Here is a 13,667-nt window from a genome sequence, read left to right as displayed (position 1 = left end):
GCCTCAGACTATTATTGGGCCTGGTTAGGACAGTAGAAACTGCCATGTCCACTTCACCCTCACTCTGACATGGAAGTCAGCACCAGGAATAGCAGAGTAAAGGAAAGAGCCGCGGTCCTTGAACACAATAGCAGGCTGCTGAGTCAACCAGCCCTGAAGATTACTCTCCTCTAGGCTTCAGCTATGTAAGATAATAAATGACCACACTGCTTAAGAGTGTTTGAGTCAGGATTTCTGTGACTATACAGCTGAATACATGCTAACAGACATAATTTTTAAGTGAATATAAAAGTCCCCAGGAATCCTAACTCTGCCCGACAAAAGCATTAAGGAAGGCCTTACAGAAAAGGTTCTTAAGGATGCATAGGGTTTGCCAGGTAGAGAAGAGGGTGTGGACTTTTATAGGGAGAAGCCCATGGAAATCAATGAGCAGGGTCCTAATCAGGACCCTGGAGCAACTGGGGTGGCCCACTCAGGCACGTGAGGCCAAGGGCCCCAGCACAACTGAGAAACAGAGGCTGTTCAAGAAGGAGAAATGGTTCCCGAGAAGATCCTGAGGAAAGGCAGGGTAACCCGCTTTGGGAGAGGCAGATTTGCTCTGTTTTGGAGCAGAGGGAAAGAGCATTTGGAGACAATTATCAGAAGAGAGAAAAGAGAAATGAGATACAGTGGGCAACTGCAGAGAAAGTTACCATCAGAATCAGTGTATATTTATGTGAAAAAGAATTTAGCAAAGGAATTTGAGTAGAGGAATTTCAAGATGACAGGAATAAAATAAAGCCCAAGGAAGAAAGAGTGTTCTTTACCAATCTTAAGACTTTTTACAGCAGGAGACTCTTTAAGGCAGGGAATGTAAGATGTTATTTTAGTCACTCAGATTAAAACAAATATATATGAACTAGGGATCCAAATGTGGAGATTCACAAATATTAGACATTACCTGGCATCTCCACAATTTTTAACTGTTTATTTGGTATTTATCCACCTCTACCATCTTATCAAAGTCTTTGTCAGAACACTGATTTAGAGAGATGATGTGGGTTTGAGTTTCAAATGCTAAATGCATTCCCTAACATTTTCCTCTAGCAGTTTAATTTTACACTAAGATTAGTCAGGGATAGGACCAAAAGTAAAAATACACAGTGCATTCTGTTATTTAGGGCTTTTGTTCTCTCTCTGCCCTCCCACCAACCTCCTAAATTCAAAGGACTAAAAGAAAGTGTGGGTGCTGCTAAAAGGGACATAATTTATTGCTTGGTGCTGGCTCATTATCAACTTGTTGAGAAAAAGCATCCCATAGGATTTCAGAACAAGTCTGTCTGGGGCATCTGCCAGCAACAGTATCCCATGATATCCCAAGGTGGGAAAGTGGTCTCCGTGAAGCTGTTCCACCTTGGGATGCCTCATCCATTCAAAGTTCTGTCTCCTCACAGGTTAGAGTCATATGGGAAATGACAGAACCCCAACCATGAGCTCTTCTACCATGGTAGGCTGTTCAACGCACACTTCCTTCCTTGGTGTATATCAAACACACTCATGCACACAACATACACAAACACACACATGCAAGCACACAAACACACAACACACACATTTCACAGCACTCTGGATTCCTAACACAGCACTATAGGTAACTTTTCTCTAGAAACTATCTCAGACACCAGCTTATACAGAGCTAACATGCTTCCATGAAATCAGCTTTGCAAGTTTACAGAAGAAATACGAAAATAGAGATATCAAACTAGATACATACTGACTAAAACAAATTAATTTCTTACTTTATAATGTTTACACAAAAACAGTCTCTTTTTTTTTTTCTCAGACCACAGGTGGAAATTTCATGAAGTATTATAGATAGTGAAAGAGGAACAGACTCTCCAATACATGGAGATTGTCTCCCAAACTCCCCTTTTTGTCACAATAGGGTAATGAAGTGAGAAAGAAAAAAATATAAAAGAAAACAAAAGAAACAAAAGTAGGAGTGACATGAAGTAGTTGTACTTTGGCACATCAGAACCCTCTAGAAGGTCTGTTGAAAAACTGCTTTGCTGGATTCTGCCCCAAATTTTTGACCTAATAAGTCTGGGCTGGGGCCCACATATAAGCATTTCGAGTGAGTTTTCAGATAATGCTGATGCCGCTGGTCCTGGGACCCTATTGTGACAAGTACTATCCTGGAAGACAACAGTTTGTACCAGTATGATTGACATCACAGTCATAGAACTCTATCAATATCCATGTCACCTCAGGTTCATGCACATAGGTTTCATCAAGCTTGGAGAGTCCAGACGTATAATCAATTTTATCTTCAATCTCTTCCAAAAATTTAACTCAATTAACCTAACATATTATGAAAGCCTACTTTGCCCACTCCACATAAATAAGGCATTTGCAGGATCTTCCCCACCCATTCCAACAACCATAGGCATTTAAAACCAGAATGACTGTGGACTTGCAACACCACCCACCCTGATGCTGGAGCAAGTGTTTCTTGGTCAGTCTTATCACTCTCCCTGGGACATTGCAACCTAGCTACTTGGCATAACACACTTTCACAATGTTGCTCCCACTGTCTTTCCCATGCTAGTGGTAAAGAACCCAACTCCCAATGCAGGAGAAGTAAGAGACATGGGTTAAATCCCCAGGCTGATCCCCTGAAGGAGGGCACGGCAACCCACTCCAGTATTCTTGCCTGGAGAATCCCACAGACAGAGGAGCCTGGTGGGCTACAGTTCATAGGGTGACAAAGAGTTGGACATGACTGAAATGATTTATCATCTGTTTTCCATCCTGGGCTTTTTGCTATGGACAGTATACTGTTTCTGAGGCCTCAAGGTAAAAAAGAAAACTTAATACCTTCCTTCCCCTACTTCTCCCCACTCCTGACTTCATGGGAGAGCTAAATATCAGCAGAAGACTTCGATGAGTAGTCAACTGTGGCCAGAATTTGAGAGCACTAGCTTCCAAAAATGGTGTTCATGCCAATTATTGTGGGAAACCTTGGCCATAGTTGTAAATTTTTTGAGTTTCTGTTTCCTAACATACAAACTGAAGGTCTTCAGGCCTATTTTGGCATGGATACAGTGATGACTAGCAATGAGGTTTAGTATAAAGTTAGATCTCTCATTCTCTGTCTTACTTCTATAAACTTTCTAAGGAACTATCACCTGGCACAGAGTAGACATTTAACTGAATAACAGCAACCTTCCTAGAACTAAATGTGTGATTCAGGAAAAAGAACATGGGTTTTATGGTCCTGGGTTTGAAGTTCAGCCCTGGTGGTTACCAGCAAGTCACAGCATGTCTCTGAATGTTTGTTTCAGCATCTGTAACTTAAAAAAATGATAATATCTTTCCCTGTAACACACACACACACACCCATGTTTGTGATACCCTGTGGCCTCATGGAGCCAAACTACCAAGGCTTGAGTCCCAGCTGTGGCATCTAGTAGATGTGTGACATTAGGCAAGTTATTTAATTTGGGGTGCCTCAGTTTCCCCATCTATAAAATGGTGATTGTGAGGGTTAAATGAGTTAATATATATATAAGTACTTATGAGAGCATAGTTCCCACAGCAAATGCCATTTGTGGTAGCTATTATTGTCATTTGTTTTATTGTTTTTTATTATATGTTATTTATTGAAAAAGCAAGAGAGTTCCAGAAAAACATCTATTTCTGCTTTATTGAATGTGCCAAAGCCTTTGACTGTGTGGATCACAGTAAATTGTGGAAAATTCTGAAAGAGATGGGAATACCAGACCACCTGACCTGCCTCTTCAGAAACCTGTATGCAGGTCAGGAAGCAACAGTTAGAACTGGACATGGAACAACAGACTGGTTCCAAATAGGAAACAGAGTACGCCAAGGCTGTATATTGTCACCCTGCTTATTGAACTTATATGCAGAGTACATCATGAGAAATGCTGGGCTGAAAGAAGCACATGCTGGAATCAAGATTGCCGGGAGAAACATCAATAACCTCAGATATGCAGATGACACCACCCTTATGGCAGAAAGTGAAGAGGAACTAAAGCGCCTCTTGATGAAGTAAGTGAAAGCAAAGAGTGAAAAAAGTTGGCTTAAAGCTCAACATTCAGAAAACTAAGATCATGGCATCTGGTACCATCACTTCTTGGCAAATAGATGGGGAAACAGTAGAAACAGTGGCTGACTTTATTTTTCTGGGCTCGAAAATCACTGCAGATGGTGATTGTAGCCATGAAATTAAGACGCTTACTCCTTGGAAGGAAAGTTATGATCAACCTAGACACCATATTAAAAAGCAGAGACATTACTTTATCAACAAAGGTCTATCTAGTCAAGGCTATGATTTTTCCTGTGGTCATGTATGGATGTGAGAGTTGGACTGTGAAGAAAGCTGAGCGCTGAAGAATTGATGCTCCTTGGACTGCAAGGAGATCCAACTAGTTCATCCTAAAGGAGATCAGTCCTGAGTGTTCATTGGAAGGACTGATGCTGAAGCTGAAACTCCAATACTTTGGCCATCTGATGTGAAGAGCTGACTCATTTGAAAAGATCCTCATGCTGGGAAAGATTGAGGGCAGGAGAAGGGGACGACAGAGGATGAGATAGTTGGATGGCATCACCGACTCAATGGACATGGGTTTGGGTAGACTCTGGGAGTTGGTGATGGACAGGGAGGCCTGGTGTGCTGTGGTTCATGGGGTCGCAAAGAGTCGGACACAACTGAGTGACTGAACTGACTGATTTTATAATAAACCCTAACAAATGTTTGTTCTTCATGTCCCCACTTGCTGACCATATAATTTTAATTCAGACTACATATAATATCTCCATAAACAGTTCAAATCATAAATTCATTTTCTTGATGTGCTCGCCCATTAGTCTTTAGAACCTGAGACAAGATTTTTGAGGCAACACAGTTTGCTCTCAGAGCTTTCTCTGTAGCTCCCTGCTGATTCAGGAGCACAGCAGAATACATAGGAGGTTATTTTCTTAAAATCAACTTTCAGAAACCTACACAGAGCAATTTGCCTTCAATTTTTTCCACTTTTTCAAACTTTCTCTGGCTAACACTTTACAGCATGGAAAACCTTGCCCTGATCTCTGGCGTCCTTAAAACCAACCTTTTTTTTTTTTTTTAAAATGAAAGGGGAAAGCAAGTTTCCTTCCTTAGGCTCTTAACCGTAATTTCCTTTCCTGCAGACCCTTTCAGATTAAACCAGAGCCACTCTGACTTTCATAGGACATGCATCCACAGACCCTCAAATCCACAGCCAGCCCTCACTGTTCTGACAGGATAACTTTCTCTCTTTAACTTTCTAACAGGAATTCAACAGGATTTACTGAGCACGCAATACAAAATCAGAGAGGGATTGGAAGAACTAAGAATGACAATATAACACTAACTAAAATTCTGCCTGGGAGAAGGACCTGGATGTCACTATAGGCTGGTTCTGGGAGGAAAGGTCTTGATTTGGGTTGGAGTAACTGAGATGCCTGATGGAAAAAGTCAGCCTTGACCTGAATTTTGAAGGACTTTTGCAGCTGGAAGGAAGGTTAGTGATCATCTATTTCACTTCCTCCTCATTTTATAGGTGGGAAAAGTAAGGCTAGAAATTAAGTCACTTGCCCAAAGTAATGCATTTTGCTACTGAAAAAAAAGAAAGAAAGAAAGAAGGAAAATCATAAGGATTTAAAACTCAAATCCACAAGAGAGCATCCAACGCTTTCTCCATAAAGCAGGCCACATTTGAATAAGGAAAAAGCCTCAGACGGGGCTTCCAGGCAGGGAGAAGGGTATAAAGTGGCAGTCAACGTCTCCTATGGGCCTGGAGGTCATGGAGGCAGGGCTGGACCGCAGCAGAGTGAAATGGATCAGTAGGGGACAGCGACACCATGTCCAACAGCCCGGCCTTGTCCTGAGGAGCCTCCAAGCAGTGCCAGGGTAAAATGAATGCCTTGTGATTGTTAAAGAAAGATAGGGTTAGTGATTGACTGTGAACTATATTTTCTTTAAATCTTGAAAAACAGGATGTTGAGTGAACTCAATGGGACCTATTAAACTGGTAAATATCTTTTTAGAGGAACATAGGTCAGTAGTTTAATATGTTGCTGTTGTTTAGTGACTCGGTCATGTCCAACTCTTTGCAACCCCATGAATTTTAGCCTGCCAGGCTCCCCTGTCCATGGGATTCTCCAGGCAAGGATACTGGAGTGGGCTGCCATTTCCCTCTCCAGGGGATCTTCCCAACTCAGGGATAGGCCCTGTGTCTCTTGTTTCACAGGTGGGTTCTTTACCACTGAACCACCTGAGAAGCCCAATAGTTTAACATACTTTAATGAATTCAAAATCTAAATTTTGTAGCTTAATTTTTCCCTTCAGCCCGCTAAACAAGATTTCCATGTGCATTTAGAAACTGTTTCTTATATTGTAAGGCCATGAAATCAAAGGCAGAATTCTAAGAGGTTTAAACTATTTTGTTCCTAAGTTCAGATCCCACCCCTCAAATGCATGGCATTAGGAATGTCCTACAAAGTAAGGGAGCTGCCAGTGATGTATAATGGAATTGTTAATGCTATCAGAGAACAAGAAGCAATTTTTCTTTTATGAACAATGAGAAGGGGATACAGGGCCCTAAGTGAGCAGCGCTAAGTGCACCATCTGCTGCCAATCAATATTTGACCATTAGTAGTCTTCTAAGCTTTTAGTCCAATTTAAATGAATATCATCACGGTTTATACGTTAAATCAGTTATGGATTTTAATCCTTCAATTTTGAAATAATGAGAATTGTAGAATGTCATGAGACACAATTACCAACCACTGTTATCAGTGAAGCAAAAATATTGTTAAAATGTTACCATTAATTTTTAAAAGCATCCTAGGACCCTTGAACCGGAGAAGGCAATGGCACCCCACTCCAGTACTCTTGCCTGGAAAATCCCATGGACAGAGGAGCCTGGTGGGCTGCAGTCCACGGAGTCGCTAAGAGTCAGACACGACTGAGCGACTTCACTTTCACTTTTCACTTTCATACATTGGAGAGGGAAATGGCAACCCACTCCAGTGTTCTTGCCTGGAGAATCCCAGGGACAGCAGAGCCTGGTGGGCTGCCATCTATGGGGTCACACAGAGTTGGACACGACTGAAGCGACTTAGCAGCAGCAGCAGCAGCAGCAGCAGGACCCTTGAACAATTAGAACTGGACATGGAACAACAGACTGGTTCCAAATAGGAAAAAGAGTACTGCTGGGAGCAGGAGCTCCGCCCCGGCAAAGGTCATGAGGAAGGAGGCTCGGCACACGCAAAGGCGAGATCGAGCCTCAGGAGTCCCCCTGGAAATTCTCAAGCATCTACCCCCAAAACCAGAGTCTGCCTACTTTCTGCTTTGTGCTCTCACCTACACCTCTGACTTTACGGGGGGCTGTCCCCCACTACCTCTCTCTGACAAAAAGAGTTAACTTACAGTTCCAGTTAATAAAGTTCCTGGGTATGATAGTGTTTCAACCTACAAACTCCTTTGGAAGTCCTCTAGCCTGCCTGAATAGTTTTTCCGGCCACAGGTGATTGCTCAGAGCCTCCCAACTGTGAGAGGCATGAGATGTTCTAAACTGTCTAAATACAGATTCCTTTGACCAGTTAAAAGATTGATTAGAAATTGTATTGGTGAAGAGTTTTTCACTTCTTGGGCCAATGTTTACTGCTAAGTCTCCATATCCCTTACCTGCTGTGTCCCTGGCAGTGTATTGATTAATATGATTGGTGTAAGTAGTAGCTTTAATGTTTGTAACCTTGGACCCTTGAGTTAATTCTTTTTCTTGTTATAGCCCACCACACCTTTGCTCTGTAGGAATGCAAGTTTATTTAATGCTTTTGGAGGGTGGTGCCTGACTAATCACCTTTAGAGAAAAATAAGTTTTCTGAAGAAAGGGTCTTAAAATGTTAATAGGCCTCCAGGCCAGAAGATGATGCAAATCACCTAATCTTTTGCATATGATAAGTTTGCAGGAAGAAAGCCTGGCTTACTGCATGACTCTACCCCGTCCCCCATTATCCTCTATGCATAACTTAAGGTATAAAAACTACTTTGAAAAATAAAGTGCGGGCCTTGTTCACCGAAGCTTGGTCTCCCCATGTCGTTCTTTCTCTCACCTTCTGGCTGAATTATTCAGCCTCTTTTCTCCACTGAATTTCCTCACTGAGCTATCCTTATTTAACCACTCTTTATATCTTTAATTAACATTTAAGTAAGCTGTTGTTTCCTGATCGCCGAAGCCGTCTCCCCTTCGAAACCCTTGGATCCACTGGGGCTGGACCCCGGCAGAGTACGTCAAGGCTGTATATTGTCACCCTGCTTATTTAACTATATGCAAAGTACATCATGAGAAACACGGAGCTGGATGAAGCACAAGCTGGGATCAAGATTGCCGGGAGAAATATCAATAACCTCAGATATGCAGATGACACCACCCTCTTGGCAGAAAGTGAAGAACTAAACAGCTTCTTGATGAAAGTGAAAGAGGAAAGTGAAAAAGTTGGCTTAAAGCTCAACATTCAGAAAACTGAGATCATGGCATCCGGTCCCATCACTTCTTGGCAAATAGATGGGGAAACAGTGGCTGACTTTATTTTTCTGGACTCCAAAATCACTGTGGATGGTGACTGCAGCCATGAAGTTAAAAGATGCATGCTCCTTGGGAGGAAACTTATGACCAGTCTAGACAGCATATTAAAAGGCAGAGACATTACTTTGCCAACAAAGGTCCATCTAGTCAAGGCTATGCTTTTTCCAGTAGTCATGTATGGATGTGAGAGTTGGACTATAAAGAAAGCTGAGCGCCAAAGAATTGATGCCTTTGAACTGTGGTGTTGGAGAAGACTCTTGAGAGTCCCTTGGACTGCAAGGAGATCCAACCAGTCCATCCTAAAGGAAATCAGTCCTGAATATTCATTGAAAGGACTGATGCTGAAGTTGAAACTCCAACACTGGCCACCTGATGCAAAGACCTGACTCATTTCCTGATGCCCAGGAAGGCTGAGGGCAGGAGGAGAAGGGGAAGACAGAGGATGAGATGGCTGGATGGTATCACCGACTCAATGGACTTGACTTTTAGCAAACTCCAGGAGATAATGAAGGATAAGCAAGCCTGGCTTGCTACAGTCCATAGGGTTACAGAGAATCAGACACAACTGAGTGACTGAACAACAATATACAGATAAAATGAACCAACATCTATTGTGTTTTCTAAAAGATAACAGATACATATCAGTGGGATGCCTGCAGAAAGGTAACATGCTGGCTGGGCTAAAGTATTAGAGGAAATCCAGTGCCTTAGAAAATATTTATGATTCTTGACACAGAGGAAAATGGCACATTATACAGATAGTTGATGAGAGTAAGAGCACTACTCTGTCCAGTAGGGGAACTACTGGTCAAATTCATTGATAAGCATCAGATACAGGACCAAGCAATCTTAGATGTTTCATTACAAGTATATCTGTCGGAAAGATGGAGATGACTAAAGTACAGTTTACTATCAAGTATTCATCTAAGACAAAAAAACCTTTAGAAGTTCAATGTGGGGACTTCCCTTGTGGTCCAGTAGTTAAGAGTCTGCCTGCCAATGCAAGGGACACAGATTCGATCCCTGGTCCAGGCAGATCCCACATGCTGTGGGACAACTAACCCTGTGTCCCACAACCACTGAAACTCATACATTCTAGAGTCTGGGCTCTGCAACAAGAGAAGCCACCACAATGAGAAGCCCTCATACTAGAGTGGCCCTGCTTGCTGCAACTAGAGAAAGCCTGCATACAACAAGAGCCTCAAGACTCAGAATAGCCAAAAAAAAAGTTCAAAGTTGATTTCAACCACAGTTTTGTTTCTTTTCTCCCACATTGATTATCACCATGCCTCTGACAAGACTCTAGCAAGAACCCTGGTCTCCATACTTTGACGATGAGGGCTTACATGGTCTTACTCTGAAATTTCATTCTCTTGGACTTCCTGGAAAATAGAATCTCTCTGACTAATGTTGAAAGTGTAAACAATGTGAGGATGCATCTGGATCTCACAGATACATCCTCTCTCTAGGACAATCATTGAAAGAATTTATGTTAAAGCATCTTCAGCATCTCTTAAAAGAGATAGAGGCCTATCAGCTCAGTTACGTGAATATGTAACCAAGCCATAGGTCGGTTACAGCTACAGGTGTATTGGCTACTTTCATGACTTTCACATCTCTAAGTCTTAATTTCCTCATCCATGAGATGAAGATACTGAACTTATAATTTCTGACTTCTTCCCAATAAATGAATTTCAAATTCATTTGTAGCTACTGGGAGATTCATTCACTTGGTACCTCCTTTCCCCTTACCATTTAAAAAAGTGTATCAGAATGTTCCATCTTGTTTCTTTGTTGTAGATTCAAATGATTTTATTACATCGTTGAGAGAAACTGCCTATGAATTATTTTACCTATAACATTTATATCATCCCTGAAAAAGAACACAGATATTACCAGTGCTATCCATATGGACTATTCTCATGGATTATCAGTTAAGGCTTTTTTGAGTACTCAAAAGCACAAGGGTGCTATTATGAGGGGCTATTCAGTTTGGGGGAAGTTCACTTCTTTGAGATTTAGCTTCTTCCTCTGTATAATGAGGTGGCTAGAGAAAATAACCTCTAAGATCTCCTTAAATTCCAACAATTATAATTCTATGTCAACAACAAAAACATTAAGCAACACTAAAAGTCTTTTCATTGATGTATACAGTTCAAGATAACTCAAGGATACTAAAATTTCTAGTAATGGGATAGTTACACATATATGTGCGTGTCTCCATAATTTTTATATCCTTATACATTGCACTGTTTCAGAACTTGCTTTCAATAACTTTTGTATAAAAAATTTATGAAAGAAGGACAGAAATCAGATAGCTAAACTTAATCTCACACAAACCTTAAGCTTAAACTGCCTTAGGAATAGCAATTAAGAGAAATGCTATCTCAACTAATGTTCAATGTGATAATTATTTTTCTTTTTATTAAACTACATCTCATTTGAAATATTGGTAGTTTCAGATGTACAGCAAAGTGACTTGTATATATACTCTTTTTTTTCGATTCTTTCCCAGGATAGCATATTAGAAGATATTGAACATAGCTCCCTGTGCTACGCAGTAAATGTGCTAATATTTTATGAGTTTAACCATAACTTAAAAGTACTTCATGGAGCTGTTTAAGTACTAAAGTTAACCTGGGAATTTTCATGTTCCAAAGTAAAAGTTACATTTACGTGTTGTGAGTACAAAGTATGTTGAATTTTAATAGGTCACCAAAATTTAATCAAAACTTTTACAAAACAGTATCTCCATCATAGATAAACTTTAATTGGTAAATGAGTCATGGCCAATCACATTCAGGGCTGTGAAGAAATCCTTCCCTCTAATAAAGGTTTGTTATTTTAAAACCTGTGCTGTTTTTCTAAACTATAAATCGCCCTATAATTTAATGCTAGGTATTACACTGTTTCTAACTTCTCAGATTACATCCCACATCCTCATTGATTATTTATTAGACAAGTCAGGAGAAAGCCTGGTCCAGTGATGATGGAGGAGGGCAGTGACTGGCACCCAGAGCTTTACATCGAGTGGTATCACTTTCTTTGACTATTTCTCTTAAACCTGATTGTGAGTTTTTTCTCCTCAAATGAGAGTTTGTGTGTGCTTTAAGACCCTCGATGTAAAGAACCTAACTGTTCTCTGAATGGAGCAGCACATCAGTCTCCTGAAAGAAATTACTCTGCTTAGCCTAAAACTACTTAGCTCAAATATCTCACAGTTGGATCCAATTAAGGCATAGGGTTTCTCATGGTCTCAAATCATGACTGTATATTGTTATTATCAGGACGTCACGTTGTTAGCATATAAGATGTACACTGATCCTATTCCCTGAAACTCAGGAGTGTAAAAGGCTTCAGAACTTCCAAAATAAGGGAAGTGAAATATAAAAGTATATTCTTTTATGAATTATAACAATACCTCAGCCATTTCCATTGTGTTCAAATTTCCTATCCATTATCAGGCAGAGATAAGAGTGGTACAGAAAACTATTTCATAAACCAAATCAGTTTTAAAACTACCAGTGTCTTACCCATTACTTTAAAAGATGAGAATACAGACTAGATAATCTCTGTCATGTTTTAATAAACTTTCTGAAAGGAATGATATGGTAAATTGCACAGAAAGAGCAAAACCTCGGGAGTTTAAAGGTTAAATGTTTTTCCACATCTTGTCCGTACCTCCAAAAAAAAAAAGAAGATACTTAGCAAATAATACTAATAATTGTTAATTAGAAAGTATGAAATCAGGCTAAGAAATGAAGAGCACTGCATAAAGAAACTCTTGGTATTTTAAGAAAATAAAACACTCATATAATTTAAGTAGATTTGAACAAAATTGCTTCAATAGGAGGGGAGGAATACATACATTTCTGCAAGTTTTCTTCTTGAAACTCTGTGCTTTCTCCGAGTTTTTCTCAATACATGTTTAAGTGATGTTATTTCTAGAACTTTATAATGCTCATCAGCCCCTCCAGAGAGAGAGGACTGCAGAGCCATCACTTCCCAATATCTATCATTACAAAAACAAACAACTAGCCCGGTTTGACTTCCCACATGACAATGGACCCGCATCTGTCAACAGACTCGCATTATGTGCCTCTTGAGAACATGACTGTGGCATTTACTTTTGTGACAAGGCAAATTTCAGCAGCTCATCTGGAAAGAGATGAGCATTCATTATGCTGCAGCACCTTTCATCAAGCTAATGACATTTCAATCAGCACATTTTCTCCAGTTTTGGTACTTTGCCATCTGAGCACGTCTCTAATTACGCCCAAGCAACAAGTTTCACATCAATCCTACAATTTCTGCACTCACCGTACACCATCGCTCCCCCGGTTTCATGCAAGAAGCGAAATCGATGATTTTTAAATAACCAGATTGTCAAAATGGTAAGGATGAGCAAGAAATTAAAGACAAGCAGCTCCACCGCTCCCTGATGTTGAAACTGATACTCATCCTTCTCTGACATGAATCTTTGCTTTCTCTCCATTCTCCAGTCTTCTCAGGATTCCTTAGATAAAAACCTGGACAAGGACTATTTTATCAAGATTTGCCTAAGACGGTCTGGCTGCCTGAGGATTTCAGGATAAACACTGCCACTTAAGTTGCTACTTCATGAGCATTCTGCCTTGGCTTAGTATTCAGATGGCTTCTAGTTACAACTTCCTGTTTCTCTCTTAAAGCAGCCCCGTCTCTTTTCAAACTCCAGAGAGTGGTTTCATCATCGACTCTTACTGTCTTTAAATGATTCATTCCAAGAAATTAACTTTCATATTGGACAAACCTGCTAGCAGTTGTTCTGAAATATTGAATCATGATCTTATCATTTAGAACACGTCTTCTTAAGCTGCATAACTGGTGAATTGTAGATTAATAATAGAACAGATCATCTTACATCAGCAACATTTTCTAAGTTCAAAAAGCCAATTCCTGAATCATAACCTCATTCATATGCAAGATTTTTCCTTTCCAACCAAAGCCTAGCAATGTGATGGGGACTGATTGAAAATGATTTCATAAGGATTTTTTTTTTTTAATTGAGAAGAAAAT

At 40.3% G+C, this 13,667-nt stretch overlaps 1 protein-coding gene across 4 annotated transcripts in view; it reads right to left on the bottom strand.

Annotated features, from left to right (window-relative positions):
- Positions 1–13,285, bottom strand: part of SLC9A9 (solute carrier family 9 member A9) — a 663,806-nt gene extending 650,521 nt beyond the window's left edge. The window contains exon 1 of one of the 4 annotated variants that reach the window (XR_011561320.1): positions 12,933–13,285. Coding sequence is in view for 1 of the 4 variants with exons in the window: in XM_070770059.1 (XP_070626160.1) it covers positions 12,933–13,107 (175 nt within the window). In the remaining 3 variants the exon portion in view is untranslated. Of the gene's footprint in view, positions 1–12,480; positions 12,860–12,932 lie in introns of those variants that run through there. The other 3 variants (XM_070770059.1, XM_070770128.1, XM_070770176.1) reach the window with 3 other exon arrangements.
- Between the last annotated feature and the right edge of the window lie 382 nt (positions 13,286–13,667).

Source organism: Bos indicus, chromosome 1, assembly GCF_029378745.1.
Source record: "Bos indicus isolate NIAB-ARS_2022 breed Sahiwal x Tharparkar chromosome 1, NIAB-ARS_B.indTharparkar_mat_pri_1.0, whole genome shotgun sequence".
Classification (NCBI taxonomy): Eukaryota; Metazoa; Chordata; class Mammalia; order Artiodactyla; family Bovidae; genus Bos; species Bos indicus.
Note: the sequence above shows the minus strand (reverse complement) of the source record. Positions and strands in the feature narration are given on the sequence as shown.